This window comes from Triturus cristatus, chromosome 1_1 (genome assembly GCF_964204655.1).
Source record: "Triturus cristatus chromosome 1_1, aTriCri1.1, whole genome shotgun sequence".
NCBI lineage: Eukaryota > Metazoa > Chordata > Amphibia > Caudata > Salamandridae > Triturus > Triturus cristatus.
This window is the reverse complement of record NC_140579.1, coordinates 5,029,694-5,056,974: the sequence shown is the minus strand read 5'-3', so window position 1 is coordinate 5,056,974 and position 27,281 is coordinate 5,029,694. Positions and strand designations below refer to the sequence as shown.

The window sequence follows — 27,281 nt, the reverse complement described above, 5'->3', positions numbered from 1 at the left end:
GATATAACGGGGCAAAAGGCGCCAGGCAGAATCTGATCTTCGGAGATCAGGTGACAATGAACCGCCGTGACACTCGCCCCCGTGTCCCGGAGGCCCTCGATGCGGTGACCGTTGACCGTCACCTGCTGTCGGTACTTCTTCGTATTGGCGGGCAGGGACGTTCCGGGGACCATCTCCCGGTCCCCTAGGGAGACCAAGTCCATGGCGGCTGGTTCCCATTCCTCGGAGTCTTCTATCTCTTCCCCCAGGGCTACGGAGGCCATCTGTCGAGCCGGCGGGGTTGTTGTGGTGGACCGCTGGTACAGGGGACACTGAGGGTCTCTGGCATAGTGTCCGGTCTGTTGGCAGCGAAAACAGGTGATCCTCACTCGGGGCCCCGGCCTCCCTGGTGGCCCGGTGCTGGCCGGAGGTGGAGCTGGAAAGGGCGGAGATGGTCCTCTGGGAGGGCTGAGCGGGGGTCCGCCCGGGAGCTCCCGTTGACGGCCTTGATTCCCTCCGCCCCTCTGGCGGGGGGGTCCCTGACTGTGGCGACCGTAGTCTCCCACGGGGCCCTGGGAGGCCGGGTGTTCACCCATCGGTCAGCCTCGACGGCCAGTTTTCGAGGGTCTGTGAGTTTGCTGTCCAGGAGGTGCTGGCGTAGCTCTACGAAGCAATTAGCGGACAAGTGTTCCCATGCGATTAGGTCGAACAGCTCCTCAAAGGTGGAGACCTTGCTGCCCTTGATCCACCCGTCCAAGGCCCGGCTGTAGAAGTTCACGTACTCCACCCAGGTGGTACCGGGTATCTTTTTGCAGTCTCTAAACCGTTGCCGGTACATTTCAGGGGTGAGCCCATATCTGGCTACTAGAGCCTCTTTCATGTGACTATAGGAGTTCATCACGGTGGAGGGCAGGTCCAGCAGGGTATCTCTCCCCTCGCTCAGGAAGCGGCCCCACAGCCCAGCCCCCCAGTCTTTCTGCGGGAATCGGTGGGAGGTCATGGCGACTTCGTAGGCCTTGAACCATTGCTGAATATCGTCGTTCTTATAGTATTCTTTTACCACATCCTTGGGGATGTGGACCTTTGGTTCCACGGTGGAGGAGATGGGTTGTGTTCCCGAGGGTCGGGCCTCCTCCTTCCTAGCCTTGAGCTTGATTTCTTTTAGGCTACGTTCGTGCTCTAGTTGGAGTTTTTTTTCGTCGTGCTCTCTCTGTCGTTTCTTTTCCTCTAGTTCTCCTTGTAGGCGTAACTGTTCCACCGCCAGTTTTTTCTCAGCCAGTTTTAGCTCTCCTTCGATTTTTAATTTTGCTAGTTCTAGTTCGTGGTGGCGATCTCTTTCTCGGTCCGCTAGTTCCTCTGGGGATAGGCCCCTCTCGGGGGCGCCGTTCCTCCCCGGGTTGCTTCGTGGTTCGTTGGGAGGCTCTCCTTCTGTTTGTGTCTGGGGAGTTTCCGCCTCGACCCATGTTTTTAATGCCCCCTGGAAGCTCTCTTTCGTGCTTAGTCCGGTGGTAGCGATTCCAAAGTCTTTGCAAAATTGTTTCAGTTCTCGGTGCGTATAATGTTCTAACTGGTCCTTTTGGAATGCCGTGCTCGGGTTGGTGCCTGCGGCACCTAGGGAAGTTTCTCCTTCCATTCTTCTTGGTAGTGCGTACGCCGTCTACTGTACGATCTCTAGGTGTTGGCTCGGATCCCGTCGCCTGCCACCAAATGTTGGAAAGCGTTCCCCGGGGAGGCTGCGGAATGCGTTCCTGACCACCCGGAGGCCCACCTTACCCACAGTTAGGCCGAGCAAGAGCAGGGAGGCCCTTCCTGGAAGGGTCTCGTACCTAGGATCGCACACGCTACGCTTACTCTCTTCTTCGGATAGAGGGACACCACACAGTAATTCGTTGTAAGATAATATGCTTTTATCGGTGGTTATCAGGGATCTTTATGATCCGGCAGGCAGGTGCAGAATTAAGGCCACAGGCGGCAATGATCTTGTGATGGGGGGAAAAGGGGTAGCGGGACAGTCTTTCAATCAGGGTCTCTGCGAGGTATCCGGCGCCCAGCTCTCAATCCTCGAGCTGAGGGGATGTTGCTTCTCTCGGCGATCTCTGCCGATTCTCTTGGAGGAGCGGGCCGCGAGTCACTCAGCAGGCACCGGAGGTTCTTAGTTCAGGGAGCCGCGACGGCGTCAGCAGGGCTCAGATCGTTCAGAGTTCGGGGAGCCGCGACAGCGTCAGCAGGGCTCAGATGGTTCAGAGTTCGGGGAGCCGCGACAGCGTCAGCAGGGCTCAGATGGTTCGGAGTTCGGGGAGCCGCGACAGCGTCCGCAGGGCTCAGGTGGTTCAGAGTTCGGGTAGCGTTCTTCTGTTCGGGGAGCAATCGAGCCGCGACCAAGTCCGCAGGCTCTCGTCAGTCCAGGTCTTCTCTGCCTCCCGTCCCTTCAGCACCCCTTGTTATACTCCCCCTCCTCTTTGAAGTCCGGAGTCCTCGCAGAGAGGGGTCTGGGGGCGGTGTGTGGGGGTTTCCTGTCGCTCGGCACCTTGATCTGTTCAGGTGTGTCCGGGAGGGACTCCAGACGCCCAGCAGGCGAGGCGCCCGCTCATCGGGGGCCTGGGGGTCGATCGAAACCTCCCTCGGGGAAGAGACGAGAGGTGTGGCAGGGTCGGTGCCTCTCGGTCTGGTCTCGGTTGGGGTGTTTCGCTCTCCCTCGGCCAGGCATGCGTGTTGGGGATCTGGTCGGCCCTCGGGATGTTGGTCCACGGGAGCCGGAAGGCCGTGTCCACGAGGTTCGGCGTGGTTGTAGTGTAACTTGCTGGTCGGGAGGGCCCACGCCACGAGGCCGTTCTCACACTTTGTAAATAGCTTTCATTTAATTAGTGGCATACACTTACATTAATTTAAATTAGTTACTTATGCTGATTAAATTGGGAACCTGTTTACTTACATTTTGTATACAGTTATTCTTGAGGTATGTAACGTTTTCCAGCAATGCTAGAGCCTAGAACCGACAGTCTAGAACCAGGCACTGGGTGCTTCAGAACCCGGCAGTCCAGAACCAGGCACTGGCTGCTTCAGAGCCTGGCAGTCTAGAACCAGGCACTGGCTGCTTCAGAGCTGGGCAGTCTAGAACCAGGCACTGGCTGCTTCAGAGCCGGGCAGTCTAGAACCAGGCACTGGCTGCTTCAGAGCCCGGCAGTCTAGAACCAGCCCGGCATTCTTGAACCAGCTCGGCAGTCTAGAACCAGGCACTGGCTGCTTCAGAGCCCGGTAGTCTAGAACCAGGCACTGGCTGCTTCAGAGCCCGGTAGTCTAGAACCAGGCATTGGGTGCTTCAGAGCCCGGCAGTCTAGAACCAGGCATTGGGTGCTTCAGAGCCCGGCAGTCTAGAACCAGGCACTGGCTGCTTCAGAGCCCGGCAGTCTAGAACCAGGCACTGGCTGCTTCAGAGCCCGGCAGTCTAGAACCAGGCACTGGGTGCTTCAGAGCCCGGCAGTCTAGAACCAGGCACTGGGTGCTTCAGAGCCCGGCAGTCTAGAACCAGGCACTGGGTGCTTCAGAGCCCGGCAGTCTAGAACCAGGCACTTGGTGCTTCAGAGCCCGGCAGTCTAGAACCAGGCACTGGCTGCTTCAGAGCCCGGCAGTCTAGAACCAGGCACTGGCTGCTTCAGAGCCCGGCAGTCTAGAACCAGGCACTGGCTGCTTCAGAGCCCGGCAGTCTAGAACCAGGCACTGGCTGCTTCAGAGCCCGGCAGTCTAGAACCAGGCATTGGGTGCTTCAGAGCCCGGCAGTCTAGAACCAGGCACTTGGTGCTTCAGAGCCCGGCAGTGCAGAGCCACAGACTCTGCCACTCGGACTCCTCTCCAGAGCTGGCTTGTGTCTTTTCTTTCTTCCAGTATTAGAGCTATTTATTTCTGGTAAAGAAGCTAGACGGATAGTGCAAGGCCTGTCTGTTTGTAGAGTGCTTAATTTGAGCGTGTGGTTTCCGGTACTCTGCAGCGGCACACCGGCGCTTGTGACAGTTTGCGCATGCGGTCTGGCTAATTTCGAGATGACCACAACAGCAATCATTTATTCATTCAATATACATTATGACTATCACCTGCCGCCCTAGCACTCTTAGGCCTGGTATAATGCGGTTTGTCACACTTGTAGGCGTGTGATGGTTGTAGTGGTGTTTGTAGGCGTGTGATGGTTGTAGTGGTGCTTGTAGGCGTGTGATGGTTGTAGTGGTGCTTGTCGGCGTGTGATGGTTGTAGTGGTGTTTGTAGGCGTGTGATGGGTGTAGTTGTGTTGTTCCTTTCAGTGACGGCGCTGCCAGGGGCAGTGTGTGGCGCCAGCTGCAGTGGCCCCTGATGACAATCCCGGCACTTAGCACTGGTTGTGAGTGCCTGCCTGTGGGTCCTCCGTGGCTGGGTGAGTTATTGTTACTACTAGGAGTGGTTGATGACCTCTGACCTCTGCTTCTCTCTCCTGCAGCTGCGGTGACCCTGGACCCGGACACCGCTCATCCCTGGCTTGTCCTGTCCGAGGACGGAAGGAGCGTGAGGCTGGGAGACACAGACCAGGGTCGGCCCCACACGGACCAGAGATTCACGAAATACATCATTGTCCTGGGGAGGGAGAGGCTGAGCTCCGGGAGGCATTACTGGGAGGTGGAGGTGGAGGTGGGGGGCAAGACGGGCTGGGACCTGGGGGTGTGTGACGAGGCTGCGAGCAGGAAGGGGGAGATCACAGCATCACCTGAGGATGGATGCTGGAGAGTGTTGCTCAGAGATGGTGAATACAAAGCTGCCACCTCCCCCTCCACCCTCCTGGCCCCCCGTGCGCCCCCCACGGCTGTGGGTCTCTTCCTGGACTATGAGGCGAGCAGGCTCTCGGTGTACAATGTGACTGACCGGTCTCTGCTCTTCACCTTCTCCGGGGCCTCCTTCCCCCCCACCCTGCGGCCCTACTTCATGCCAGGTCTCAAGGATGGAGGGAGGAATGCGGGGGCGCTGCGGGTCCTGCCGGGGACAGGGGGGAGTGAAGAGAGTGTCTGCAGCGCAGGTGAGAGAGCGCTGTAACCAGGGAAAGGAGCGCTGTGTAATGGAACTGGTGCTCAGTCGTGTTCGCGCCATATAGAACTGCAAACACAAACTCGGTGTATGTGCCCTGCAGGGAGCAGCTGAGGAAGAGACAACAGACCTGCTCCCACAGAGACTGACTTCTGTCGCCCGAGGGCCTCCTTCCCTCATAAACACTGAGGGAAGGAGTGAGTCAGTCCCTAGATGACACAAAACGATTGGCGATGTGACGTAATGTTACTTATTTAGGAAGGAGGAGAGAAGAGCGAGCAAACGTGCATGACTGAAACAAGAACCCAGCTGCAAAAAGCCTTGTCTAACATTGCTGGGAAGTCTTAGGTTTTATTCAGAACTTACCAGCAAATTGCATTATGGGACATGTAGTTTCCTTTTACAGGCTCAAAGAAAGCAGCACACAAAGTGATATTGGGTAATACATCAGCATTGGCTGAAGGTGTCACATATGACACGGTGTCACTTAGCAGCTATGGAAAAACAAGCATAGGCAAAGCCAATAGTTCTTACATTGATTTAGTTTAGGAGTTTTATATAGCGAGACCCGACGGTATCGGAGCGCTTACAACATTTGTCACGTTAGTCATACAGTCTGGCAAAAAGTATGTATGCTGGCTCAGGGCGTTTTGACAGTCTCAGCGCGAGGTAGATCCTGAATGCATGGATGTCTGGTAGTATTCCCGTTGTGCGCCTGTTGACTTTGACTCGACCTCCTGTAGTGAGGCAGGATAAAGTCCGGGGTGGTGAAGGCGCAGGAGGTAGAAGACTTAATGTCCCACTAATAGTGCCCTGCGGTGCGCTTTGGCTTGCGGACGGTAGCTGTCGGTACGGGAGAGAGCGCTCGAGGAAGAGGTCTTTGAGCTGTCTTTTGAATCTTACAAAGGAGGGGGTAGTCCTAATATGGACAGGAATGGAGTTCTGGATTTTGGGTGCGTTTCCAGCGAAGGAGCGGGCTGCGTTTTTTTGTTTGCGTGATTTCAGGGGGAGGAGGAGTAGAGTGTTGGTGCTCCTGAGGTTCCTTGTCTGGCCGACTTGTTTGAGTTTGGAGGCCAGGTAGTCTGGTTTCCCTGTGTGCAGGGCTTTGTGCGTGAGGCAGGCAGTTCTGAAGCGGGCACGCATTTCAACCGTGAGTCATTTTAGTTCTCGGAGTGCGGGGGAGATGTGATCATATTTCTTAATTCCGGTGACCTTTCTGGCTGCTGCGTTGAGGGTTGTTCTGAGGGGTGGAAGTGGGTTTTTGCTGTACCTGTGAGGACTGCGTTACCGTAGTCGAGTCTAGACACCACCAGTGATTGAGTCGCTTGCTCGAGGTCCTTGGGTGGGATGAAGGGTTTTATTTTGTACAGTACTTAGTTTCAAGTTGAGGAAGACGCTCTTTGCAGAGTTCTTGATGTGCTTTGCCATGTAAAGTTTTGATAAACGCATGTGTTTTTATCTTTTGTTACTTTTTGTATTGCCAGCATATGCCACAAATATAAGAAACAAAAAAAACATGCAGCGGCCTGACTACGACGCCCGAATTATAGCAATAAAGTTTCATTTTCAAAGGAACAACCACAGTAGAACCGTGTGAATGCTTCATATGAGGCCGTTGTGAGGCTGAAGTGGGCCGACCGATTCCACTATGTTGTAAGCTGCAGCAGAAGCAAGATATGAATGAGGGAAAAATAGACCAATCTATGAAGCTTTTCACCATCTATATGTATTCTTTACTTGTATATTGCTTGAATACAAGAGGCTGGCAAGACCGGTACAGCCATCTCTGTGCAAGACTTAAAATCATGTACGAAGGCCAGTAAAGAGGGGACTACAGAAACAACAGAGAACAAGCATTGAGAAAGCCAATAGGTACAGTGCTGGCCGCCGGCCTTTTGGCTTTGTGAATGTTGGTTTTGTCATGTTTATTGCAGAAACGTTACTGTTGGGGTTGCTGCTGCTTCCTGGTCATTAATAAAAACACTGGCTAAAAGTAAAAATATTTCTCAGTCTCAAAGTGCGCGCAATGCCAGAGTAGTGACCGGCTCTGACGGCAGCTACTGTGTGGGACCGATATAGATAGATGGGAGGCGGCTATCGAAACAGTAAAGTACAGTGGAGAAGGTGCTGCCAGCATAGTACAGAGCTGCATTAAGGCAAAGTAGCTGTTGTTGAGAAGCCATTCTAAGCACAAGGGATAACTTATTGAGACAACCATTAACCCCTTCGCTGCGGTGGGAATTCCGCCGCAGCACTGGGGGGTGTGGGGGGGGCAGCGCGGTGGCGCTGTGCTCATGACGGAGCCACTCCATCATGAGCCACGGTTGAGCTGTGCTCATGACGGAATGGTTCCGTTATGACTCCGCCCAGTTGCATTGTCCCCCCGCACAGGCGGGGAAACAGCGCCGCGTGGGCGGAGCGGCCGCCAACGGTCGCGGCATGACGGAACCGCTCCGTCATGAGCACACGGCAACCGTGGCTCATGACGGAGCGGTTCCGTCATGAGCGGGGAAGGGGTTAAAATCACTTCTACAGACCCAGTAGCAGGAGCTCTCTTACCATGTATGTCGGATCAAAAGAGACAAATAGAAAACGATAATGGTCTGATAGGCACCAAAAAGTCCGGGCCTTCAAGCACACACACTTCTCGTGTAGTAATGTGAATTATTATTGTTAGCCTAATATTCTCATGTGATTAGGAATTCCACAAATGTCACTGAGATGTTTCAAACAACCTTGCGTGTAATCTAAGACGTTGTCTTCACATAAAGGCTAGCTTAGCGACTCAGCGACTTTAATGGTGTTAGGGATGGTGTGAAGCTCCAGGACCTGTTTATCCTGATCACAGATTGGTCGATTCAGTTACTGAGTTCAAGCCAATGGATGGGACAGAATTGGGAGGGATTCAGGCCGCAGCCGGCTCTTCAGCCCAATGCCGTGTCATGAAATGGAAGGTGGATTTGTAGAGCGCTGCTTATCACCCATGAGGGTATCCAGGCACCAAGACGCATTGTAGACAGCATTGTCTGTCGGCCTAAGGACTATTCGATTAAATTAACAAATGCATAGTGTGCTTCCTCCAAGAATATATACTCCTGTCATATTAATTTGACCTGTAATATGCAAGTGTAAATTGAAAAACAAAAACCTCATGAAAATCTCAGATTTTGGAAAAAAACTAAAAGTGAAGTTCATGGACAGCCAGGATTTCTGAGCATTGGATACAGTATTTTCTCTAAATCCCAAAAATGATTCCATTCCCAACTAAATGTTCAGAGTGAAGAAATGTCTTTTTTATTTCCTTGCTGAAGATCAAGGCACCAGACTGCATTCCAGGGCAGCACCAGCCATTACCAGTTGTGACGGATGGTCTACGTTTATCCTGTTTTCTTTATTTTATGATTTAAATTGTTCTTTTGAAAAAAAGAAACCTCTGAACCTATTTCTATCTTGGGGTGGGACTGCATGCAAGAAACACCGAAGAGTGAGAGTAACAGGCCACTTTATTGGGACAGGTGTGCAGTGATCTCAAAACATCACAAAAATAATATGAATCCCACATCACTAATACATATTCATCCTCATCAAGATCTTTATTCGGATAATTATTTATCCATAAAAGCAACTTTAAAACTACTTCGCTTAAAAAAACTCCACATAAATACATTTGTTTGTGCTCGATATTACACTGCATAAGCAATCCTAAAATGTCAATAAAAGTCCATTTCTTAAGAACAGTTGTACCAAAGTATCCTCGGGTTCAAGGTACTGCAAACTCTAATATTCAAATTCCAAATCATCCGGTGCTGTTAATTGTTGTCTTCTGGCAATAACACGTGTAATATATGTTGAGACCGTGTAACAGATTAATTCATTCTCAAGGGGGCGTGGCCTGGTGCCGATGGTGTGAGCAACACAGCTTGAGAGCTCCGATTGGCTGGCTGCCATCCACCTCGATCCTGATGGATCCCGACTGACATTCTGCCCCGGAGAGCGATCCCCAAGCTCCCCCCCCCCCACCCCCCACCCCCCCAAGGTACGACGGAGCAACTGAAGAGAGTTGCACAGAGGAACTGCAACAGGGGAAGCAGGCACATCCACGGAGAAATGACAGCCACGTTCCTGAGCTGAGGTAGGCCTGTCCTGGACAGAACTGATCGCGTGAGCGAAGGCGCGCGAGGCCCAGAACCCATGGATCCAGACAGAGGACTGACCATAATCAAGATATCTGACTTGAGCCCTGCGGGCCTGAGAAGTGGGAAACCCAGCAAGAAGAGGAGCCCCAATGCAGAGGGACAGAGCAGCGGGGAGTCCAGCGGAGAAGAGGGGGCCGCTGACGGGGCAGACTGTGAGTGCGACCCCCTGAACAGAATGAGACTCTGGAAGGGGCCCCAACCATCGGAATTAGAGCATGAGACCCCATCCCCCCCCCCTCCCGACTGGTGCCGCCATAAAGGTGAGGCCGAGAGGGGCATAGATTGGAGAAGCGAGACCGGTGCAAGAGAGAAGCGAGGCACTGTGCTGCCGCAACCCCAGGAGATGAGACAGCCTGGCTAGGGTGAAGAAAGAGCATCAGCGGAGCAGCCCTGAGACGCTGTAGCCCACAAGATAGGAAACCGCGCCAAAGAGAAGGGATACCTCAGAGATACTTGACGATAGACCCCCAAAACCGGAGCAGTCGGGTGGCGCCGTAGGACTCTGCTGCACGCAGAGTAAAGCGCTGGCAGGCCCAGGAGCCTTGAGAGGCACTCCCCATGCAGATTAAGCCGTGAACTGCGCAAATAGCGACATACGTCACCCAGGCACGACACAGCAAACTTCTGAGCAGGCAAGTAGGGCTGGCAGGGTGAAATAGTTAATAGCGCATATTCTTCGAAGAGTGGAGAACCCTGGTCAAAAGGCACAAACTAACAGGGGCATAAAGAATAATACAGATCTGGAGGGAAAGATGGGGAAATCCCAAAGAAGCGGGACAAAGATGGAGCCTCCGCTGAAAGAACCATGGAGGAGAACGATGATCCTACTACAGGCCATAACTTTCTCCAGTGACCGATTAGAGGCCAAGATAGACTCCATAGGTGTGTATCTGGGCATACTCACAGAAGATCACAGACTGACAGAAAGAGTGTCATCGAACGAGCGCCAGCTGACACAAGCCTCTCCAGAAATAGCAGCTATGAAAAAACAGTTGGCTACCCTCGAAACAAAACTGCACACACTTGACTTGCGAGCGGAGGTCGCCGAAAAGAGGGCTCGCAGAAATAACATTAGAATAGGGCAGTACCTGAGAAAGTAGATGGCGCCAACATGTTAGACTACCTGGATAACTGTATATGCACAAAGGAAGCACCGGAAGACTATCAGAGTTCTATGTATTAGAGAGAGCCCAGTGAGTACCGGCGAGACCGCCTATACCTGGAGCCCCTCCACGAGTAGTGATAGCAAAGCTGCTGCACTACAAAGACAGGAACCATATATTAGCCTAGGTGCAGCAAAAGAGGGATATCAAGGTGAATAATGCATCAGTAAGACTCTTTCCGGATTTCTCGAGAGAAGTACAGAGGCAAAGAGGCTCCTTCCAGAGCGTAAAGCAAAAACCCCGCCAGCTGAACTATAAATATATAATGCTCTATCTGGCCCAATTGCGAGTGACCCTGCCAGATGGAGCTATGTTCTTCCGAACCCTGCCAGAGACCTGGGAATGGCTGGAGGCACGAGAGGGAACAGGACTGGCCCACGAGGCACCCTAGTCAAGTAGACAAACAAACAGACCTCGCCTATGCAGAACTAAGAGAGACGCATTGGCCCCATGCAGGAAGAGGCGCGAATATAAAGAAAAAAGGTGATGGAGGTGGTAGCATTGATAAGCGGGAAGGAGAGGGGGAAAGTGCAATCTGAAGACGGCGATGCAATGATGGAGACGGACTCCGAACAGGGCTCTTGCGAGTCTGAGACCCGGAGCACAGTACTCCCAGAGGCGACACCGCAGACTGCTGATGACGTTATTTGAGGGATAAACGGATGCGGGAGCTGAGAAGAGACTCTGGGGGACATTTGATGCAGCTGGCCCATTTGATGCAGCTGGCCCAAAGACAAGGTACTGGGGTTGCTATGGGGGCAGCTTGGCAAGGACTTTATGATATGAGCGAGCTGGGTGGCGGCCATAAGGGCTGACTGAGCAGATCCCCCCCCCCCCGCAATCTGCAAGCAACCACTTGCAGGACTAAGTTAGCAGTTTGGATGGGAGGCGTTTACCTACTTGTCCTGGGGAGTGGGAGTTGGGGGAATTGTTTACAGTTTATACAAAGGGCAGGACTTGAGTTGCACCGTTTACAGAACCTGCTGCAGAACAAAGAGCCCAAGCCGGTTGAAGTGACGGACAGGGGGAATGACAGGGATGCCTACCCCCCATTCTTAATATGACACCTGATGACAGGCACACAACCATACAAATGCATGACTTGGAAAATTAGAGGGATTCATACAATGGACAAGAGATATAAGGTATTTTCTTACCTCCGACGATGGGGCGTCAAAATATCCCTGCTTCAAGAAACTCACGTCACGCAAAAAGAGGGGATAGTGAGGCAAAGGCGCTGGAGGGGACAAGACTAACTTACCAAATACTCTGCTTCTGCGTGAGGGGCTATGATATGGATCCAGGCAGGGGTCCCCTTCCAACTCATAGACTTCCTAGTAGACACAGAGGGCAGCTTCGTGGCCATACGAGGACGGCTGGAGGGTCGCGAAGAGCATAGTGAGTGTATATGCCCCCAACACTGACCAACCTGCTTTCTTTAACCAACAAAACCATCTCCTGGCTCCGTACCTGACTGGCACAACGATCGTGGGGGGAGACTTTAACAGCGTGGGTGTCATCCATCTAGATAGGTCCCATCCCTCACTATGGGATTCCCGGACAGTACACGTATCACAGGCATTTAATAACTTGCGACATTAATGGAAAATCCTTCACCCTAGGGACAGGGGTTACTCTTACTACTTGGCAGTACACTAGCCACACACGAGATTAGATACACTGCTATGCACGGCAGATGTACAGAGTTTAGTACACACTGCAGAATATTTGTCACGTACAATCTCAGACCACAATCCAGCACTAATAAGTTTTAAATGGGTGCGCTCTAGACCTGCGATTCCCACCTGGAGACTCCACCCAGACACCCTAGAAGACCAAGTATTTCGAGAAGGGATTGGGGACAAAGTAACCCAATACTTTACTGAGAATGAAGGGACAGCCTCTTCCCCACAGGTAGCGTGGGACGCCTTTAAGGTGATATTGAGAGAGGTCATTGTATAGCAGAAGCTATAGGGGTCAGGCGTACACTCCTCAAGGAAGTTGAGGAGGCAGACGAGACTCTCAAGGGTTCGCCAATAGTAGACCTGGACGATGGGGAGGGCAACAGACAATACCCGCAGGAGAAGATTAATTATATCTTCGCTGGATACTATGCTGGGCTATATAAGAGTTCGGCGCAGTGTAATAGAGTGGAGACCCGAGAATATTTGGACGGATTGTGGATGAGACGCTTAGCTCCCGAAGAGACCACAGAGTTGGGAGGAGACATTACACTACAGGAAGTGCGAGCGGCCATTAAACATATGGCATGCAATAAAACGCCAGGTACAGACTGGTTGCCGGAAGAATTGTACGCCACATATGTGGAAGAATTGGCCCCTGGCTTGGTCAAGTTGTATGCTGAAGCCCGGGACGCAGGGATACTGCTCGAAAGCTCTAGAGAAGCCCTCATAGTTCCGGTGCTGAAGCCAGGGAAAGTGGCTAAACATGGATTACAAGATCTTAAATTAAATACTGGCAACCCGGCTGTTACTGCACATGTCTACGTTGGTCCACTTCGACCAGGCCGGATTTATACCAGGGCGGAACCCAGCCACAAACATACTAAGACTCCTAACTTTTATGGACGCAGAGGACTATAATAAGCCTGAAGCAGTGGTCTATGCTGTAGACATTGAGAAGGCCTTTGATAGTCTTGAATGGCACTTCCTATACAAAGTGATGACTGTGACGGTCCTGGGGGGGGGGTCCTTGACATGGGTAACTGCTCTACACAAACCCAACGGCCAGAGTGCGTACGGGGAAGACTATTTCTTCCAGACAGACGGTGGAACAAGGGACGAGGCAGTGATGCCCACTGTCCCTGCTGCTATTTGCTCTTGCTATGGAGCCACTAACTTGCAGAGCGAGAAAGAGGCAGGATTACAGAGGTCAGATGATCAGAGAGACACATCATCGCAAAGCCCTATATGCGGCTGACCTACTACTATTCCTCTGAGATACGACTGCGGATCTGGAAGGGGAGCAGGCCATGTTGGAGCAATTTGATAGATTATCTGGCCTCAAGGTCAACAGACAGAAATCAAAGTTAATCCCTTTGGCGCCTAATAGACCCCCACCAATAGGCGAGATGCTGGGCAAGGTAGCGGAGGCGAGTGGGTAGCAGAGTGCCCTATTCTCCGGGCCTGCTTTGACACTTTCCAAGGTGGGCACTGTGCGGGACTCTAAGCTTGGGAGGAGGCAGGACTGAGAGTGGTTAGAGATCTCTACTAGGACTCCAAGAAGCTCCCTTTCGGAGAGTTACAGGCTGAATATGACCTGCAGGAGGCCATGTAGTGTAGTTCCTATAGTACCCCTGCAGGACCTGCGCTTTTGGATAACATACACTGTGGGTCGGGTGGTAGACTGACTCTGAGCACCCCCATCGCGTATGTTAGCCTTGTTTGCATTAGCTAGCTCACAGTGCCACTAGAATATCCTTTTATCAGAGAGATTAGTTTTTGGCAACCTCAAAAAATAACAAACCCTGATTCCTTAGACTCGTGGAAACAATATACTACTTTTCACCCCGTCACTCGTGGTTGCTCATTTGGCCTCAGAGAGATGCACAGAAGTGTTTACAATAAGAATTTATTGCACTGTTGTTCTTCTCGTGTAAAATATATGCGCTGCTACAACTGTTACACAGTAGCAGAGATATAGGATCGGCAGTACAGTGAATAAAAAGGAATAGTACAGTTCTACCATTTTGCAATAGTCATGAACATACACATGAATATAAAACGCATTTATAAAATAAAGCGCATACTCCTACGATGCCTGTCTAGATGTACCTAAGTGTACCTAGCATGTGAGTAGGTGCGGAAGAGCTAATAAGCCTAAGAGCCAAGACTCCTGCTAGGATTTAGTCGAACCCCATTACCTGAATAATGAGAGTTTGGGACCTCGTCCTGGTCTTGACTTGGATACCCCACAAGGGATGGTTAGACCACTGTCAGTTGGAGCGCCTGCATGCAGTAGCCTTGTTATCTCTGGTCAGTGTGTCGGCCTTGAAGTCTCGGCTCCCTCCTAACTACTGATCGGAAGAGGTGCTGTATTTATACAGAGTCCCGTTGCCCCTTGTGAATGTGTTAGCCATTGTTTAGTATGAGGATGATGAATGGGATTAAACCTTGTGCGTAGGTAGAGGAAGGTGAAGCACACCCCCTGGGTAGCGTTCTCATAAATTATTCATATGTGCTAAGGATGACATCTTAGCAGTATTGATTGGGAAAAACCCTTCCTCTGCATGGAACTAGGTGAAAGGTTTAGTCCATAAAAGGCGTCAATCCTTATAAGGCGTTCTGTCCCTATAAGGCGTTCTGTCTTTATTAGGTGTTCTGTCCTTTCAAGGCGATATGTCCCTAAAAGGCTCGTTCATGTGAAATGAAGGGGAGATGATGTAGGAAAAAGGGTACGATGTTCCCTGGACCTAGATTAGAGTACCGATATGAAACATAACACCCACTCCTCCTAATACTCAACAATAATTATACACAATTGAGATACACATTTTTAACTAGGTGACCGTGCATAAAACTATCAATGAGTAATTTAAAATGTTTCTAAAAACGTTAAAAAATCATTTAAAAACAGTTTAGAAAAACGTTGACAGAAAAAATGTTCTCTTGAAATGACTTTTGTTTTAAAGATCCGCAAATCACAGTCCTAAATGAGTTCATTCGTACACGTTGAACTACTGCATGCATACTTAGAAGGCCATGCTTTTGTTATTGAAATTGTCAATTTGAGGAATTTTGTTGAAATGAAAGGGGAAAAATCTGAATTCGTTTCCAGCACACGATGAGCCAGATTTAGATTAAATGTCCTGGCTGGGAGATGGAACATTATCGCTGACAGCTGCCGCAGGGGACAAACATTGTAATACCTCGCATAGCACGTCCAGGGTGCATAGATGGAATTCAGCGCTGCCAACAGCTGGTGGAGAGGCAGCCGGTGCTGTAGTCGATACCTCAGTGCTAACGGTGGAGCTGAAATTCAACTCCGTTGTAAAAGGCACCAGCGGATCCTCGAGGAATGCATGTGTCAAGATGGGAATACGCTGAGGACAGAGTTGAGCATGGGACCGCAGTTGTTCCAGCCTGGAGTCTAAGTCTGCTGGCGTCTCCGTTTGAGGTGTCAGACAGATGTCCAACTCGCATTCTCCTCCGCAAAACAGGCATCGGGAAAACAAGTATGATGCAGTCTTCAAAGACTGGTCTGAACGATAGGAACTAAGAAGCACTTAGTTCCCAGAGGCGAGGTGTACCAGATCTTGCACTATGCGCTCACAGTAATATCTCTCCAGGAGAGCTTTTGTCATCTTGCTGGTGGTTGGTCCGTCCAATACATAGCAGGTAAACGACAATCAGGATTCCAGCTATTGTGAGCAGGATCAGAGGTAGACCCCTGAAAATGCTTCCAAATACGGAGTGTATAAAGTTAAGGAATAACTCCAAGGATTGTCTGGAAGGTGCTATGAAATCCTGACCCTATGGTCTTAAATAGGTGTACAATACCACTCGTATCTGACATATTAAAGATACGACCCACCATTTCTACGAAATGTAGGGGGCAGTTTGTACGAGTAAGTGCCTGTATCTCTGTCGAGGTCCTTGCGATTTGAAATTCAACGGTTTCTCAAGCAGAGGTTAAGGGTACGGTCTGCTGTAAAAGCATGGCTTTCATTCTTCTCAAAGCATCAAACTGTATAATAGCAACATTCAGTGAAGGCCATAGCGGCGCTTCCCTGACTGTATTTGTCGGAGGAAACACTACTTGCATACAGCAAGTAACCCTGGTGTTCACGGTGACCAGATAGGCAATGCCTGGAAGCATACCACAGCAACCTTGATAATTTAGCTTCACGTAACTCCCATTCAAAAGTAACTTGAACACTGGCGTAATCACGGAAGCTGCATTTCCTTTCATGTGGCAAGCTATTGAACGATTACATGCTCCGTGCAAAACATTATCTCGGATTCCCAGAGGTCCTTTTTGTGTCCCGGCTCTTCCGTAGGGTGTTATTCCTCTCTCAGTTAGTTATCTTTCTGTAGATGGTTATACTCTAGGGGAGAGTTGAGATCTTGGTCTTCGCTCCCGTGGATGCTGGCATTCGCCTTTGGCTAATACAAGTAAGACAAGGTTCAAGAGTGACATCGATCCCCACTCCGGCATCAAAATCTATATGATAAATCCCAGGATTTCTTAATGTATTCTTTACCCAATTTTTCATATCTGCCTGCCTGCCTTTGATCAAGGTAATAGTGAAACTGAAAGGCCGTGACCAGGAGAGTGATTTGGCCATGAAGTAGCCATTCTGTTGATGGTAATTCAGCCACTGTGAATGGCAGCTTATCCAGTTTTTCAATTTGCAGCATTGTATATCTAGCTCCCCTTTGTCCCATTTCTATCTGTGTATCAGTTAGATTGTATTTTGAAAACAGAGACGTACTGTTTATAAAACGCCAAGGCACAAAGCCTGCACGCAAAGATTGCAGCGTCCAGTAACTGAGATTGGCCGTGCTGTAATATGGCTAAATCCTGTTCCAGTATGTCAATAGCGGAAGATACAGTGTTGCGCAATGAATATATCCTGGAGGTCAAAGTTGTTAACCCATTGTCCACCACAGCTAAAGCTTTTTCTAAGTTTATAGGGTCTATTTCCTGTATTCTCTCTGCAGCTGCCGGTTGGGAAATCTTCCAGTTTTCATTATAGGCAGCATAAATGCCTGCATATATGAAACATTTTTTACGTTGTTTCCTCGGTCCTTGTAAGAAGTCCCTAAGATCCATGTCATGTGAGAGTAAAGACTAAAGTGTTGATTCACTACTGCAAAGCGTTCTTGCAGTTTGTACCACTAAGAAACACTTCTCAATTGTTACACAATCCTCTACTTGTGCAGTAGTGAAGCTCTACTCACACACTACAACTCCCATAATGCAACATACTTGAAGTTAGGGTTGTGTACCGCCCCAAGCCTCCCTCGAGCGAGCTCATTGGTCAAGGAGCTCGTTTAAACTGAAGTCCCTCCCTGAATCCCTCGCTTGGCTTCCGAAGCTCTTGTGCACTTCGCTGGAACCCTGCCTCGCCCTGGAACCTTGTGCTGTACTTGCGGAGTACAGCTGAACCGTCGTCATTGGATTAGATCGAGTTACTCCTAGTATCTGTTCCTGCATCCTTCGTTGAGAACGTCATCATCGTTAGATGAGCATTGGTCGTGTTACCGTGAACCTAGTTACTTTGGCAGTGAACTACAATCTGCCTGGAATACCTTCCCTCGAGACCCTCCGAGAAGCACACTCGCCAAGGACTCGTGCTGAATCCTACCTCTCTGCCTCGCAGACACGCTCTTCCTCACCCGAGCTCAACGTGCACTGCTTGCACCCGTACCCGTGTCCATCCACACGGAAAAGAACCTTGAACCAAGACAACTTCTACGGGTACGTTACACGCGCTGCTCGCGTGTTCCTTTTTTTTAACTTTCTTTATTAAAAACCGGGACATATCAGACGCTACCGCATTTCTGCTAATAGCAGGTCACGGACGGCAACGAGGCTTTCCTGAGTAAAGTGTGCCTCAATAACATTGTCAGAGCCATCTTTAAGTTGCTTGGTAAACACTCTAGCCTTTTCTGTGGAATTATTGTTTTGATGCTAAAAGCCTCAACCGGGGCAATCGGGACACATGAACAGTGGATTTTTATTTCTTTTTGAATAGCAGAACTTTATGGCATCAGACCTGCTTCTGTACAAGCCTGTGTGAGAAGGAATTCTCTGTTAATGTTCCTTTTTGTTTGGAGCCTCTCTCTGCGTAAAGAACCCACCCTATTACTCCTGTGGGGAAAAGTACTGATTGAAGCAAAAGCATAATCTCTCTGTACTATTGAGGAGCCTGTGGAGGTACACAACCATTCTTATTGTAGAGAAGTGGTACATTGTCTATTGTTTAATCTTGCCTGAACAGGAATAATATTATCTTCTCTTTTCTCCCTGTTTATTGTTTTGTCTCCCCTGCAGCACTGCTCCTTAGTTCCCTACACCTTCCTCGTGAGAGACTTCCGCCTTCCTGGTGGGCTTCCCAGAGGTCCTTTTCGTGTCCCAGCTCTTCCGTAGGGTGTTATTCATCTCTCAGTTAGTTATCTTTCTGTAGATGGTTATACTCTAGGGGAGAGTTGAGATCTTGGTCTTCGCTCCTGTGGATGCTGGCATTCGCCTTTGGCTAATACAAGTAAGACAAGGTTCAAGAGTGACAGAAAGCCAAGCCCACGAATAGAAACATCCCCCGAGCGAAGATGGATGCTGTACACATGGACGCTACCCTGTCCAGTGAGACACCCGAAACAACCATGAATGAATTGGCCTCCGCTGTTGTAAATCTGCAAGCGGAACTTAGTCTATTACGGTCTGAAAATCAAAGATTAGTTACAGAATTAGACCAACTCAAGACACAAAGACGGTTTGGGGCCAGTGTAGACGAAGTAGCCTCAAAATCCAAGAGGAGTTATATACGTCCAGCCCTCTTTCATGGCCCTTCACATACACCTGCCCTTCCAGATCCTGCTCTCAGGGACAGTGAGGCTCCTCCGGTTAATGTAACAGTAGTAACCCCGTCTCCTACTCCATTGGCCATGCCAGAACGATTCAATGGAGACAGCAGCAAATACGGGGTGTTCATAAATCAGTGTCACCTTCAGTTTCTTTGTCGAGCCGCCTCTTTTCCAGACGACGCAGCTAAAGTGGCCTTTATCATATCATACCTAACTGGTAACGCTATGGGCGGTGCCGCTAGTGGAGAATGACGACCCCATCTTATATGATTTAACGCTGTTTAAAGACAAGATACGGAATCTTTTGCACGTCATTCCTACATGCAAGCCGGTGATAACGAATTGCTGAGTTTGAAACAGGGATCTAAAGACCTCTTAACGTACATAACCACATTCAATAGATTGGTCACTGAAACCCATTGGCCTGAAGAAAAGAGAACCTCTTTGTTCTATAGAGGGCTAAGAGATGAATTGAAAGACATTCTATCGCAAATAGTAGACCCTCCTGAGGACTGCTCCATGTTCATAGACCTGGTGGTTAAATTGGAGCACCGGCTTAATGAAAGACGAGGTGAAAAAACCAAAGGCGACTACCCTCGCTTTGTTTTGAGCCGAACTGAGAAAAAAGAGCAAAAGGATCTAGGTGAACCGATGCAGATTGGGGGAATCAGAGGTCCTTTATCTAGTATGGAACGAGAGAAACGACAAAAACTCAATTTATGTCTGTATTGTGGAAAAGGGGGTCATTATGCAAGAGAGTGTCCAGGTAAACCTAAACCTGCTGGAAAAACGTCTCCCATTCAGAACAGCTTGGCTACTGCCTCGGAAAACTAAATGACTTGGAGGACCAAGAAATCGATCCTTCAAGTCTTTCCTTGAAACAGATCTCACAAGTGTTGGCCAACACGGTTCCCCTGGTACCTAGGCATTTTACCCTAATGATAGTATTGGTTTTGCCTTCTCAATATCGAAAGACTATGCCTATACTCCTGGATTCAGGAGCAACGGGTAACTTTTTAGATATCTCCTTAGCTAAATCCCTAGGAATAGAGTTTGTGTCCAAGACTCAACCTGAGAAAATCAGAGCAGTAGATGGGACTGAGTTGTCTTCAGGGTTACTCGCTTTTCAAACACCTCCACTGACTATGGTGTGTGACAATGGACACTCGGAATCCATTCAGTTTGATTTAATCGACACACCCAATTTTGAAGCAATCTTAGGAGTACCATGGTTACAGGTACATAACCCCCATATTGATTGGGTCTCAAGAAAAGTCACACTACGGTCCCACTATTGTCTGTTACACTGCTACCAAGAGTCCCCCACCTTGCACAAGTCTTTATGATGTGCTATGGAGACCTCTTTTACGACTGAACTGCCCTCTCAATATAGTGACTATAAAGATGTGTTTGACAATGTAAAAGCAGTAGCTTTGCCCCCCCATAGATCCTATGACTGTAGGATAGATTTAGTTCCGGGAGCTGTGCTGCCTGTAAGCAGAATATATGCCCTCACTGAGCCAGAAAACAAGTACCTGTTTGACTATCTACAGGACATGCTAAAAAAGGGTTTCATCCGTCATTCCACTTCTCCAGTCTCTTCTCCTATTTTTTTTATTCCCAAGCGGGAAGGAGGATTGAGAGCCTGTCTGGATTATAGAGCCCTTAATAAAGTCACTATTAAGAACAAATACCCTCTTCCCCCTCATCTCCACTCTTCTCGATCAGGTTCGGAAAGCTATGATCTTCACCAAGTTGGATCTTCGTGGTGCATACCATTTAATTCGTGTCAGACAAGGAGATGAGTGGAAGACTGCTTTTCGCACAAAATTCGGACTCTTTGAATATTGCGTAATGCCGTTTGGCTTATGTAATGCCCCAGCAGCTTTTCAGTTTTTTATTAATGAAATTCTCAGAGAATTTCTAGACATTTTAGTAATCGTCTATATTGACGACATCCTGGTGTTCTCTCAAACTTAAGAAGAACATGTGCAACATGTTAGACAGATTTTGCAAAGACTTCAAGATAACCATCTCTTTGCAAAACTTGATAAATGTCTTTTTCATACCACTAAAGTGGATTTCTTGGGGTTTGTCATCTCTCCTGAAGGAATACACATGGATTCTTCTAAAGTGTCTGCCATAAGCAATTGGTCCAGCCCCACTACTGTAAAAGAAATACAATCCTTTCTGGGATTCGCCAATTTCTACAGAACATTCATTGAGCACTTTTCTGACCTCATCTCACCCATCACTAGACTCCTCAAAAAGGGAGTGGTGTTTCAGTGGGAGGACACCGCGGAAACAGCCTTTCAAACACTAAAAAAGAAGTTTGTGACAGCCCCTGTTCTTAGACATCCTGATACAGCTCAACCTTTTTATTTGGAGGCCGACGCATCACAATATGCTGTCGGGGGGGGGGGTTCTTTCACAAAGACATCCCCGGAATGGGACAATGCATCCAGTGGCCTATTTTTCCAAAACTCTCTCTGCTGCTGAACAAAATTACACCATAGGTGAAAGAGAGTTGCTGGCCATAAAACTAGCGTTTCAGGAATGGAGGCATTATCTATTGGGGTCACCTCACACTATTACCATATTCTCAGACCACCGCAATTTACAGTTTTTTAAATCAGCCAAAGCTCTCACTCCACGGCAAATGCGGTGGGTTTCATTTTTTTGTGAATATGACTTTGTGATACACTTTCAACCAGGATCCAGACATGGCAAAGCCGATGCACTATCAAGATTAGGGAAAGAGAACAAATACACAGAAGAAATTCCTCCGCTTATCATTCCTGACTCTAAGATAGCAGCTGTAGGAGACGCAGAGGGTGAGTGCGATTTCCTTAAAACTCTAGCCACTGAATACGCCTCACTTAAATCTGAAGACTGGTTATTAGATCCCAAGAATTCGATCATCGACGGCTTATATTATCATCAAGGTCGTTTGTATGTTCCCTCTACAGAGTTGTGCGTTCTGATTATGGACTGGTGTCATTCGTCCCCTTTGGCAGGCCATCCTGGGGGAGACAAGACGCTACATTTATTTATTTATTTATTTATTTATAAAGTTTTATATAACGCGTACAAGATCCCAGGGGATATCAGAGCGCTTTACAATCCAACTAGAACAGGAAACAACCACAGGAAAAAAAAAAAACAAAAAAAAAACACAAATTAACCATAAAGTGCACTAAAGTTCGCATTGAAGTTAAGTTAAACAAAGTACAGTGTAAGGACAGCAGAACAAAGAATGTCAATGGAGGAAGGAACAATGTCAATGGGCCAAGGTGAATAGCCCAATTACTGAAGAGTTTGTTCATCAGGAATCTTTTGACTTCCAGTTTTAACACCGTTGTACTGGTGATTCTGCGTATTTCTGGAGGCAGAGAGTTCCATATCCTTGGAGCCGCACCGGAGAAGGCTCTGTAAGAGGTTCTCTTTTTGTTAAAGATAGGTGGTTTCAAAAGTAAGGTAGTAGCACTTCTAGAGACTCTTGCACCACCAGATAGCTCGAGTTTTTGCTCCAGATACCTGGGCGTCTTGAGGTGGATTGCTTTGTGGGTCATCGTGGCAATTTTGAGCTGGATTCGTGCTTCAAAGGGGAGCCAATTTAGCGTTTTGAGGACTGGCGATATGCGCTCATTGCGTTTGGCGTCTGTAACCAATCTAGCAGCAGCATTCAGTGAAGCCCTTAGCGGAGCCAGGGTGTATTTGGGCAGGCCACAGAGGGTAGCACTGCCGTAATCTATTCTCGGTAGGACCAGCGCTTGAACCACCTGCTTGAAATCCTTGTCAGAGATGGTTTTGGTGGAAGGGGATGACACAGGACATATTAGATTATGTAAAAGCTTGTCCCACTTGTGCAAGACAAAAGGCCCTTCATTGTGCTCCCACGGGTTTACTACAACCGATGCCCATTCCACATACCCCGTGGTTGACCATTAGTATGGATTTTATCACTGATTTACCTGTTACCAGAGGGTATCATTCCATCCTAGTTGTAGTGGATATGTTGTCCAAAATGGCTCATTTTATTCCACTGTCAAAGCTACCTACGGCTAAAGAGCTTATAGACATATTCATTCAACATATTGTACGATTACATGGGTTACCTTCTATAATTGTTTCAGACAGAGGTCCCCAGTTTATTTCTAGGTTTTGGCAAGGACTGTGTAAATCCCTACGCATTGACCACCATTTGTCTTCGGCCTATCACCCCCAAACCGACGGGCAAACGGAAAGAACCAATCAAACCTTAGAACAGTATTTAAGGTGTTTATTAGGGACAGTCACCGGTGATTGGGTACAAGCCCTTCCGTTAGCAGAGTTCGCCTACAACAACACCTGTCATGCTGCCACTCAGGTTTCCCCTTTTTATTTCTTGAATGGGTATCATCCCCTTTGCCTACCCGTACATTTCCCTCTCACTTTATCAGAAATACCTGCTGTAGCTGAACACCATACACGCCTCTCCTCCATAGGGAATATGGCAAAACAAAAACTACAAGAAGCCAAAACACATATGAAGGAGCAAGCTGATAAACATAGACGTCTGGCCCCTACGTATGTTGTAGGAGAACAAGTGTGGTTGGCCACAAAGAATCTTAGATTATCCGTACCCAGGAAACTCCAACCTCGATATATAGGGCCTTTTCCTGTATCCCGCATTATCAATCCTGTAGCCCTTAAACTAGAGTTACCTCCTGAGTACCAAATACATCCTGTTTTTCATATTTCTTTACTCAAGAAATACGTACAACCCACTTGTCCTGAAGTTCCCCCTCCCCCCATTACTGTAGAAGGGCAACTAGAGTATGAAGTCAAAAGGATTGTGGATTCTAGACGACAACGTGGCAGACTACAGTACTTAGTTGACTGGGTGGGATATGCTCCCGAAGATCGGTCTTGGGAACCTGCAGATCAGGTACATGCACCCCGTCTAATAAGACGATTTCATGCCTTGCACCCGGACAAACCTCGACCTGTGAATAGGCCTTTAGGGGGGAGAACTGTTACACGATCCACTACTTGTGCAGTAGTGAAGCTCCACTCACACACTACAACTCCCATAATGCAACATACTTGAAGTTAGGGTTGTGTACTGCCCCAAGCCTCCCTCGAGCGAGCTCATTGGTCAAGGAGCTTGTTTAAACTGAAGTCCCTCCCTGAATCCCTCGCTTGGCTTCCGAAGCTCTTGTGCACTTCGCTGGAACCCTGCCTCGCCCTGGAACCTTGTGCTGTACTTGCGGAGTACAGCTGAACCGGCATTATTGGATTAGATCGAGTTACTCCTAGTATCTGTTCCTGCATCCTTCGTTGAGAACGTCATCATCGTTAGATGAGCATTGGTCGTGTTACCGTGAACCTAGTTACTTTGGCAGTGAACTACAATCTGCCTGGAATACCGTCCCTCGAGGCCCTCCGAGAAGCACGCTCGCCAAGGACTCGTGCTGAATCCTACCTCTCTGCCTCGCAGACACGCTCTTCCTCACCCGAGCTCAACGTGCACTGCCTGCACCCGTACCCGTGTCCATCCACACGGAAAAGAACCTTGAACCAAGACAACTTCTACGGGTACGTTACACGCGCTGCTCGCGTGTTCCTTTTTTTTATTACTTTCTTTATTAAAAACCGGGACATATCAGACGCTACCGCATTTATGCTAATAGCAGGTCACGGACGGCAACGAGGCTTCCCTGAGTAAAGTGTGCCTCAATAACATTGTCAGAGCCGTCTTTCAGTTGCTTGGTAAACACTCTAGCCTTTTCTGTGGAATTATTGTTTTGATGCTAAAAGCCTCAACCGGGGCAATCGGGACACATGAACAGTGGATTTTTATTTCTTTTGGAATAGCAGAACTTTATGGCATCAGACCTGCTTCTGTACAAGCCTGTGTGAGAAGGAATTCTCTGTTAATGTTCCTTTTTGTTTGGAGCCTCTCTCTAAGTAAAGAACCCACCCTAGTACTCCTGTGGGGAAAAGTACTGATTGAAGCAAAAGCATAATCTCTCTGTACTATTGAGGAGCCTGTGGAGGTACACAACCATTCTTATTGTAGAGAAGTGGTACATTGTCTATTGTTTAATCTTGCCTGAACAGGAATAATATTATCTTCTCTTTTCTCCCTGTTTATTGTTTTGTCTCCCCTGCAGCACTGCTCCTTAGTTCCCTACACCTTCCTCGTGAGAGACTTCCGCCTTCCTGGTGGGCTTCCCAGAGGTCCTTTTTGTGTCCCGGCTCTTCCGTAGGGTGTTATTCCTCTCTCAGTTAGTTATCTTTCTGTAGATGGTTATACTCTAGGGGAGAGTTGAGATCTTGGTCTTCGCTCCCGTGGATGCTGGCATTCGCCTTTGGCTAATACAAGTAAGACAAGGTTCAAGAGTGACATCGATCCCCACTCCGGCATCAAAATCTATATGATAAATCCCAGGATTTCTTAATGTATTCTTTACCCAATTTTTCATATCTGCCTGCCTGCCTTTGATCAAGGTAATAGTGAAACTGAAAGGCCGTGACCAGGAGAGTGATTTGGCCATGAAGTAGCCATTCTGTTGATGGTAATTCAGCCACTGTGAATGGCAGCTTATCCAGTTTTTCAATTTGCAGCATTGTATATCTAGCTCCCCTTTGTCCCATTTCTATCTGTGTATCAGTTAGATTGTATTTTGAAAACAGAGACGTACTGTTTATAAAACGCCAAGGCACAAAGCCTGCACGCAAAGATTGCAGCGTCCAGTAACTGAGATTGGCCGTGCTGTAATATGGCTAAATCCTGTTCCAGTATGTCAATAGCGGAAGATACAGTGTTGCGCAATGAATATATCCTGGAGTTCAAAGTTGTTAACCCATTGTCCACCACAGCTAAAGCTTTTTCTAAGTTTATAGGGTCTATTTCCTGTATTCTCTCTGCAGCTGCCGGTTGGGAAATCTTCCAGTTTTCATTATAGGCAGCATAAATGCCTGCATATATGAAACATTTTTTACGTTGTTTCCTCGGTCCTTGTAAGAAGTCCCTAAGATCCATGTCATGTGAGAGTAAAGACTAAAGTGTTGATTCACTACTGCAACCGTTGAGGTTTCTAGCCAATTGAGGCACAACTTCCCAACCCTATAGGATGTCACTACCCCTGGATATTCTCTCTGCACATAACGTGGGTCTGGCCTATGGATACTGAGTCCCTCGATGATGTTCAGGAATCGCTTATGACATATGTTCATGTCTAAGGGTCAAACCACCCACTCCTTCCAATTTGGGTCTGTTCTATTGTACTTTAGTATGTCTTCCACTGTTGCCCCCTCAATTGTAGTTGAATTCTGCCACCCCTGTGTTGGTGTTGGAAACTTAGGAGTGTTCAGGTCCTTGTTCTTGGCTAATCCAAGACAGGATGTCTGTTGCACAGTATCATTTATAAAGATCATCTGCTGTGGAATGAGGCATGCTCTAAATAGTGCCACTGTACTCTGGACTTGCCAGTCCATCAAAAACCCCAAATTGATTTTGAGTCAATTTCGTCTTTCCATAGATTGAAACCCTGTTCAGATAATTGAGCCAAAAAGAATGCAGAGTAAATCTGTTTAGTGTTTGTCAACATAATTTTCAGTGCTGATGTTTGTGCAACCTTATAGTAATATGAGGCTGGATCTGTGGTGTTAAACCCTGAAATGTATGAAAATTTCTGTGCAAACGCTTGTGAACTACTTTTTGGTGGTGTTGGGCAATGTTCCCACTGATGGTACTCAAAAACATTCCTAGCTGAAATGGATTTGTGCAGGAAATGATGACCATAATGTTGGTAACAGTACAATGTGTCATAGTCTGAAGAACCCTCTTACATTTCATTATTAGAAAATGCAGCAGTTTTCTCTAAATCAGACAACATGATATTGATTGTCTGTGTCCCAATCATCAGAAAATGTACTTGAGTTAATGATATCACTTAATGATATTTAAAATACATGATTAATTCTTAAAAGTTCGATCGGTCCGAATATGTTAAAATCAACCTTGTCCCATACTATACTATCCGGTATAGGAACTGCTGTAATGTTCACTGATGACAAGTCTCTTTGTTCACGATGTGATGATGGATGTGGCTTCAGTAGGATGTTGACCTTTTGGGCTGTGGAACTTTGATAGTGTCCATTAATAAGCATACTAAAAGTTAGTACTAAGCCTAGCCAGAAAAGAAAAATTAATATCCCAGAAATTAACCCAGAGTTCAATCCAAGGTGCTACCAGGCATGTATTTTGAAGAAAGTGAAAAAGGTTCTTTAATAGTTGCTTGAATGGTGTTTTGGCTGTCATCGATTCCGGCTCGCTTTGATCCAGAAAAAATGTATCTAAG

General features: G+C 48.1%; 1 protein-coding gene across 1 annotated transcript in view; it reads left to right on the top strand.

Moving 5' to 3' along the window:
- The window catches only part of LOC146869070 (E3 ubiquitin-protein ligase TRIM39-like), a 183,767-nt gene extending 176,893 nt beyond the window's left edge, over positions 1–6,874 (top strand). The window contains exon 7 of the mRNA XM_085653375.1: positions 4,445–6,874. Within this exon, the coding sequence (XP_085509501.1) occupies positions 4,445–5,031 (587 nt within the window). The 3' untranslated portion in view covers positions 5,032–6,874. The remainder of the gene's footprint in view (positions 1–4,444) is intronic.
- The last annotated feature ends 20,407 nt before the right edge of the window (positions 6,875–27,281 follow it).